Here is an 8,695-nt window from a genome sequence, read left to right as displayed (position 1 = left end):
GGTCTCTTAGAGACATGAGGTTCTTTTACGTGCCGTAAATCTACGACACGGGACACACGGCTTAAAGTCCCTCCCGGAGGACTTGTTCCCTGAATTTTTCCGCCCTTAAAAATTCCACGACCTCCGCCGGGTTTTTGAACCCATGTACCTTGAGTCATGAGGTGGGAACGTTACCCCTAGACTACGGAGGCCGCTTGTTATACAGTATAACTTTCTGTTTCAGATTGTTATCCTGTTTGGCTCATTGGTCCTCACTATTCTCTGAGGTGAAATTCCTGCCTCTATTTGTGTTTCCCTTTGTGAAAGTTTTCCAGAATGATCCATTTGTGTGTTTTGAAGCTGTTACCACAATCATATGTAAGTATTATAATTGCACATAATTGGACCACAGCCTTCATTACTCTTTCATCATCTATTCTATCATATACAATGGTATATAAAATATAAGATTATATGTAGTTAAATGAAGTGTATATGTCATAAAGTGAAAACAATTTGAAGGAAATGGTTCCTACTGAATGCAGGTCAGACTTGTTGCCAGTCCAGCCTGTTCACATAGACATACATTTTGGTATGTGTGGTCATAGTACTGATAAGGTTAAATTTGTAAAGGCACCTCATATGATGTCCAAGTGGTGTTTCTCCATCGCTGTTTCCTTAATTAGTGATTAGAGACTTTGTGGTGTGGTCCATGCTGGTGACTCTCAATTCTCACTGGTATTTAACAGCCAGGGACACTGAGATTTTGCCAGTGATGGAAATAAAGGATAGATTATCCTGGAGTGTAAGTACATTTAGAAGACTGCAAAAGTATACAGTGCACGCTCAACAGTCGTATTTGGCAGTAGGAATTACAATTGAAATAGTTAAAGATTATGGTGAACTCTTCCTTATAAAGCCAATATTAAATTCACATAGTCTCTTCACTATACAATTCTCAATTGCAATTCAGAAGCTAAATAGTATTCATGTATGCCAGATGATGACCCAGGTAAAAGGGTCGAAACATGTAGCAATACCACCAGCAACAAATAAAAACAAATGTTGACACAGTAATGTCTATTTTGTTTCTCTTTGATTATTTGTTGTGTGACTGTCCAAAATTATGTATCTTTTCATTATTATTTATTGTTATTACATACACTGAACAAAAACTAAATGTATATAAATTGTTTTAATATATGCTTCATATTTGTATTACAATAGAACATTGCATCAAAAGAATGAAACAGATCTTATTTTCATACAGTCTAACAGAGGCGCCCTCCAGCAGTGACTGATGAATATGAAAATTAAAACTATGTGCTCATAATGTGACTTTTATTTAAGTAGCCTGAGAACTGTAAGACTAGCAGAGAAAGTATATTGGATGTAAAGTGTGTCATTTTTGCATGCACCTTTTTGCTTGAAATATTTTTGTCTGATAAATATTTAACAAAATGCATGCTGAAATTAATGTAATGTCATTAAACATCTCCAAATGAAATGAGAATTGAAATGGAGAATTTTTCATAAAATTCTGCAATGTCATATTTCATGAAAATTCATCCTATGATTCTTCACTTATTCCATATGTGCAAATTGACTGAGCAGACTTAATAGGCACTCTGCAAGGTTGTGAACATGCTTAAAAATTAAAAATAATGGGCTTCAGTGGCCATTTGATGAGAACATATTTCATTTCATTTATTCCTGGTTTCTCACTTCAGTGAACTGGTGTCAGTATTGGTTTGAGTACTTCCCTTTTCCACCGATAAATGTGTTGTCGATGATTGAGAATGTTCTTGCTGAACACGATTCAGAACTTCTGGAATTTTACTATGGAGCCAGGGTTAAAACAGATCTGTATGCATGGACTCTGCTTGAGGTGGCATTTTCAGAGGTATGTAACCTGAAATCATACAGTATGGTTATTAAATTTCTGATAAGTAATGACCCATCACCAAGTGTGTGGATATATAGTGATGTTTACATTCCTTTAAATTTAAATTTAATACAATTTAATGAGAACATTTTTCATTCCTTATCAACTGCTTATTTAATGGTAAAAAGTTGTGTTTTATGAAATTTAATTGACTGAACCTTCAATTTATGAAACAAAAACTGAGCCCTATCTTATATACTTGTAATTAACTTAATTCAAATGCATTACAGATATACCTAATAAAATAATTTTAAAAATCTGAGACTTGTTACACAAGCTGGAATGTCGCGGGTTCCATTCCCAAGGAGGTAATTGGATTTTTCAATTGACCTAATGCTTCCAGCCACACTATGGCTCTGCGGTTGACTCAGCCTCTAATAGAAGTGAGCATCCTTGGGGTAGAGGGTGGGTGGCGTATAAGGCTCACAATCTCACTTCCATCTGTGAGCTGATTGTCTAGAAAATGTTGGAGCATTGGCATTTCACAACCTTGTGGGCCTACAAGGCCTGTTGGGGATAGCTTTACCTTTTATTTATTATAAGTCCTGTCAACACAATTCATGTATAAATTGAATAAATTTATACTTTTACACTTTACTACATGTTTTGGCCGTTTATTCTTTTTTTTATTGTTGCTTTTTTCTATTATCTGTGTTTATTAAAACCACTACACTTAAAATCTACTCGGTTGGGATCTCGATGACCTATTCTCAGACCAGGGATCGTGATCCATGGTTAGAGAGTAGGTGTGTAGGTGTGCTGGGAACCAATGGAGTAACTTTTTTGTCGTGTCCTATTGATCTGAAGTGGGACCAGTTTCAAAAATAGAGTGATATTCTACCCTGAAGTTGGAGGCAGGAGGTTCGTCAGACAGTAATTTTCGCAGACAGTGCTGTGAGAACCTCAAATCTTAAACAGTGTCCATTCTTTCAAATATCAGGCCTAATTTGCTTGATGTGGACAGGACACGACAGTCTTTTAAGATATCTTCCAAAGCATCTTCTTCAATTTTGATGTTTTTCCCATTGTTACACAGTAGTGTAATTTGGGTTTGAGGTTTTTTCAGCAGTAACTATGAAGAATAGTATCCACTTGGATGTGATACCATGTAGAAATCTGTGATATTCCTGCACTATAAAAAGAAGGTAAGGTAAAGCTATCCCTGAAAGAGGCAATGAAGACCCATAGCGTTGTGAAATGTTGAGGCTCCCATATTTTCTCTAGACATTCGGCTCACAGATGGTGGTAAGGTTGTCAGCCTTACTCATCAGCCACCCTTAACCCCCCAGGAAGATTCCTGGTACTCATTTCTGTTAGAGGCTGAGTCGACCCCCAGGATCAAAATGCGGCTGGAAGGGTTAGGCAAATTGAAAAAATCCACCTTGTCAGGACTTGAACCCACTGCCTTCCAGCTTGTAGCATAGTGCCGCATGCCCCGATATTCCTGCAGCACATTCATAAACTCTTACCAGACTATACAGCATCACATCCCACAAAATAATACTGTTTTTATGTACAGGTGCTTGCAAAAAGTTGATGACATCTGATACACTGTTCCAGGTGCTGTGTAGGTCAGATTGGTTGTGTCTGTGGGACCATGTCTTATCCAATGAACCATCCTTTCTGTTAATGGCTGTTGTGGCATATAACATTATATATCGTAGAACAATCATGTCCTGTCGGGTACATGATGATTTTGAGGTGAGCTCTACCATGCACTGCTGATCATTAATAGTTCATGTCATATGTACTCTAAAGTACAAGTATATCAAACCGTGCAGACTTTCATAACTAGATTTTTTAGACTGAATAAAGATCCTCTGGGTTATTCATTAAAATTGTGGAATACCTATAATAACTAAAATTATCTCACCAGTTTTATTCTGATTTTAAGTGACAGAATGTCTTACTAATTTCCAGGTCACAAAGGCATAAATGGGCATTTTAATTCATGTGGAGAGTTCTGTGAACAATTTCTTCCCAGTTTAAGGACCAAGACTTAAAAGTGCTTAATTTTAATTGTAGTTATTAATTGTTTGTACATAGTAAATTATTCCCTTGTTTCAAAATGCACAGTGTAAATTAAATAACAATATTGTGACATGGATGGCGCAATGGGAAGTAGGGGTCACATGAACTCTGTGGTCTCACAAGTGACATCACATACGCCCACTCCTTCCATCAGTGCACAACGGTAGGTAAACACCCCCTCCCCCGCAGTGATGTAACAGAGGAGCAACTGTGTCAGACAACCATTGCCGCGGTGACGTAACAAGGAATACCGTGGTTACTACATAGCAGTAAACAACTCTTGACAGTGTTGATAGGCAACCTGTAAACGCAGCATCACGCAACAGCGGTACCTATCACGTAACTGTTTTCCATGTTTTCCATGCCGAGGCTAAATAAGGAGCAGCGAACACAATCAGTAGTGAGGATTGAGCCAGTTACAAGTGAGTGAGTTACTAGACAGAGAGTATCCTGTCGGTTTCAATCTAGCAGTCGCCGAGCCAGGTTGTATCGAGTGCATGGCAGGAGAAGTATTCGTGATACTGCCGATGGCAGTAATTGTGAGATTTTAAATTGTGTAATAGCAAATGTGCAATAAATTTGCTATATCCAATACAGCGTAAAGTTATTTGTCGTGTGACCTACCCAACATGTGACAATATCTTTGTGAAATTAAAGATTGTCACTGATGATTATTAAGATAACAGGATGTGACATTTTGTAGTTCAGTACCTGTCTTCAGAACTGCAAAGCATCATATCCCAGAAGATCATAAGTTTTCCAACTGTTTTGTTTAAGTGGATATTGTGCCTTTTACTACACTCCTTATCAGACTGTTTGGGCATGGTGGCCAATCTTCTGTGGTCCAGTGTTATTTACATTGTTTAACATCACAGTAGTGCTTGAGATTTATTTTCAATTGATTTAACTACTTTTTAATTTTATGGTATGAGGAAAGTCAGTTTTATATCAGATACGCTTTCACAAGAATAAAAGGGATTATTCAGGAATTATATTTACTTTTTTTCTCTCTCTTCTTTTAGTGGGGTGGGACTAAGTCTCTTGTACTGCGGCCACTTCTGGCCTATTGTATCAGCCCCAGATGATAGGTGAGCGTGATTGTGGAGCAATTGGTGGAATGAAGATTGGCAGGGGAAACTGAAGTACTCAGAGAAAACCTGCCCCAGCACCACTTTCTCCACCACAAATCCCACTTGACCAGACCTGGGATCGAACCCGGGCCGCCACGGTGAGAAGCCAGCGACTAACCTCTTGAGCTATGGCACAGCCATTTACTTCTTTTCTATATATTATGAACCGTTTAAATACAGAAGTGCGTAAGATTCATTGGCCATTCTGTTGCAGTATTTCTTTCACAATCAGAATCCAGTAGACATGAAGCGGTTTATATCAAAGACATACATGTTATGCAATAAGACCAGGAAGGAAGTTCATCCAAGACAGTACCTCTCAGCATTCAAACCTCTTGAGAAGAATTCATATCCAGTGTTTAATCAGTACCCAAAGTTTATAATTGATTACAAGGTGAGTATAAAGTGAGTGTGAAATTTACAAATTACTAAAGGTCTCTGCTCCCAGTTTTCTTCAACTCTCAAAAGAAAAAAGTATCTTAGAAGATCAAAACCAGCAGAGCAGTCCATCTATTTATTTATTAAATTAGCAATCCAGTTTCTTGTTAATGTCATTAAATTTTGTTATGATTTTTATCCCATATTTTTTAATTACATAATGTTACTTCCATTTTAATTTTTTAGCTGTAACAGTATTCTTTTTTTATATATGCTTGTTTTAGAGCCTAGCAGTACTATGAAAAGGGACTGAATCAACTCAGTTTTTGTTATGTGGCTCTACTGTTCTTATGGTTTATTAATTTTCAGTTGCTTGCTATCCAGGACAATTTTTGACATTAATACAGAGTTTGAACCGAATATGATTTTTATTCAGAACATTATTAGACTGATGACTTTAACTATTTTATAATCACTTGTCACAGAACGTTTAACTGGCAAGGGTCAGATTGCAACTGTATGTGTACAGATAGATCGGTTGTGTCACATTTTTGTGGGATTCTGAGTACAAAACATGGTTCTGAAAATGCTCTTCAAGTGACGTTAGTTGAGGCTAGGCGAATCAAATTATGATAGTTCGAATGTATGGAGTGACTTATATAATTATTATTTTCTTTCAGGCTCAGCAAATGGATCAGCTTCATAAAGAGGAGCAAAATATTTTGAAGGAATACCAGACAGCAATGAAGCAAAAAGCTGAACAGGAGAAAAGGATGCGTGAAGCAATACACACTGAAATACAAGAAGAACGCCTGAAAGGTCAGTTAAAGAATTCACTTAGATCATGAAATGAGATATGCAGGATGTGAGAAATATAATACTAAAGAAGGGGGGGGCTCCACACATTAAATATAAGTTTCTGCACTTTCCTTACATGCAGTTCACAGTATTAATAGAGTACAGTCAACTCTCGATTATCCGGGATAATCGTGGGGATGGAAATCACGATTAATCAAAAACCCGGTTAAGACAAATTTTATCAAAAGTAGTACTGTAATACTGTACCTTCATAATACTATAGGCCTACCTATATTTCAGTTTATTCAACCTCATTTTTATGTCATCTCATGGCCTATTTAATACTTTTTTTTACATTACACTGAAGTATGAATTAGTTATTTCAATCACAGTCTTCAACAACATCCAACACTTTTTACGAATATTCACACTTAACACTTAAAAAAATGTAATATTGTTGTTTACTTTTTCGCGGCATTTTCCTTTTTCTGTTGAATACTTAACACAACACGCTTCCTTTTACACATTTTGCTAACGCACTTGAAGATCGATACAAAGATACTAACTGGGGCGATGTATCTGTCCTTGAAACTTTCCACAAATCCTTGCATTCTTTCACCCCTACCCTAGAACATTGTGTTAGCATAACAGGACCAAAAAATGCAGAGCTTGGTTCACACTAGTGCGAAAATAGTGTTACAACTCGCCATGTGAAACAAAAGTGAATGAATATTAAACAACATATAAGCCTCAAAAAAGCCTCAGTAGCCCCGGTTAAGCCGCAAACCGGTTAATCTGCCCCTGGATAATTGAGAGTTGACTGTACTAGGGTTTTCTTCGTTCTGTTTCTATAACTTTAAGTCCTGCTGTGATAATTACCATCATCATTTACACACCTACATAACTAGATTCATTCGTTACAATATTTGAAAAATATTTTTATCCCATATGCAATTTTAATAGGACACTGTATAATCCAAGCTGTTGGAAGTATGATTAAATAAATTAGGAATAAATAAATAACATGTTCGTAAGCTCTTACTTCCTCATATCCTTAGAAATGGTAGTGTCATCTTATGTTTTTGAAAAATTTGGACAGAGAAGGCAAAAGCGTTGTGGACAAAATTTCAAGCCATGGTGTGGCTTTGACTTTCTACATTGATAATATTAGATACGCATGAAGAAAACTTTTCATGCAGCAGAAGTATAAGTATTTATTGTAGTAAAAGTTCATATTTGGCACATTTAAAGACCATATTATCTAGTTATAGGTCACAAACTTTAAATGGCAAACACTCATTACTACCTGAAGCATACATTAAAAACCTTTACTGCTGTGGTTATTTCTTATGACAAGCAGGAACTTTCTATTAAAATTTCTCTGGTACTTCCAGACTAGTACTCGTTGAATGCCAGTCTTCTGCACTACCATTTTGCTAACCAATCAGGTTTCTCACCCTCACCAAACATCATTGTAACATGTCACCGTTTCTTTTTCATATTTGGAAAGCCATCTGTTTTATCCTTGACACAGAGGCTAGTTGTCATCATTGAGATGATCTATGGTCTCTCCAGGAAAACGTTGGGGAAGTACCCGAAAACAGGTGGTAGCCGCTCCATTTCACATCTTTCCTAATTCATAATCCATAATGATCCTTCCACTTGATGGCCTAGAACTTAAGCACTTTGAACACCATCACTGATAATCCAAGAATGAATCATTGTGCCTTAATTTCCTAATAATGACAATGTATCATGTATTTAGGCATCTTTTCTTGCAGTAATGAAAGTACAATATTAATATTACTATCTTCCCAGAAGACTAGAATCTTAATATTTACTGCTGTGATAACCTAAACAGACAGCCTCTGTGGTCTAGTGGTCAGAGTTCCTGGCTACAGATCCAGAGGTCCCAGATTCGATTCCCAGCACTACCAAGGGAATAGCAGCTCTGGTCTAGGAAACCGAAATTAACAGCCGTGGGGATTCATTGCACTGACCATGTGACATGCTCCATCTGCTAAAGTTGGCACCAACTTCTCCGACAAGTGGCGGTCACTCAGTCGGTATAGTTCGCTTGCGGACTCAAGCCACAGAGTTTGTTTTTTGTTTATGTGATAACCTAAAATCTCTAAGCACAAATTGTTTTGATCTTCGTTTTGTTCCCCAGAACTTGAGCAAGTATACCAGGAGACACTTCGTAAAGAAAAAGAGCGATTGGCTGAACAGCAGCAGAAAGTACAGGCTGTCCGACAGACTTTGAGGGCCCGTGAACTGGAGCTGTTGAATGCTACCAGGGATAGACTGATGAGGCAGAATGTACGACAGAGACATGTGGCTCTCAATCAGCTGCTTGATGACATTGAACGGAAGGTATGACAGAGGGACCAGGAAGCATGGAAATTAATGGTGATGGTGGTGGGGGTGGGGGCGA

At 37.4% G+C, this 8,695-nt stretch overlaps 2 protein-coding genes across 5 annotated transcripts in view; one reads left to right on the top strand and one right to left on the bottom strand.

Annotated features, from left to right (window-relative positions):
- LOC111868066 (TBC1 domain family member 31) overlaps window positions 1-8,695 on the top strand; it is a 46,145-nt gene that overhangs the window by 17,378 nt on the left and 20,072 nt on the right. For all 4 annotated transcript variants that reach the window (XM_023858427.2, XM_023858428.2, XM_023858429.2 and 1 more), the window contains exons 11-16: window positions 224-357; window positions 1,710-1,882; window positions 3,485-3,625; window positions 5,300-5,479; window positions 6,144-6,282; window positions 8,432-8,634. In XM_023858427.2, the coding sequence (XP_023714195.1) occupies window positions 224-357; window positions 1,710-1,882; window positions 3,485-3,625; window positions 5,300-5,479; window positions 6,144-6,282; window positions 8,432-8,634 (970 nt within the window). The remainder of the gene's footprint in view (window positions 1-223; window positions 358-1,709; window positions 1,883-3,484; window positions 3,626-5,299; window positions 5,480-6,143; window positions 6,283-8,431; window positions 8,635-8,695) is intronic.
- LOC111868068 (tctex1 domain-containing protein 2) overlaps window positions 1,827-8,695 on the bottom strand; it is a 19,675-nt gene continuing 12,806 nt past the window's right edge. Inside the window, exon 4 of the mRNA XM_023858430.2 lies at window positions 1,827-1,891. Within this exon, the coding sequence (XP_023714198.1) occupies window positions 1,833-1,891 (59 nt within the window). The 3' untranslated portion in view covers window positions 1,827-1,832. The remainder of the gene's footprint in view (window positions 1,892-8,695) is intronic.

This window comes from Cryptotermes secundus, unplaced genomic scaffold (assembly GCF_002891405.2).
Source record: "Cryptotermes secundus unplaced genomic scaffold, Csec_1.0 scaffold864, whole genome shotgun sequence".
Lineage (NCBI taxonomy): Eukaryota > Metazoa > Arthropoda > Insecta > Blattodea > Kalotermitidae > Cryptotermes > Cryptotermes secundus.
The sequence above is the reverse complement of the archived record's forward strand: the minus strand, read 5'-3'. Positions and strand labels throughout refer to the sequence as shown.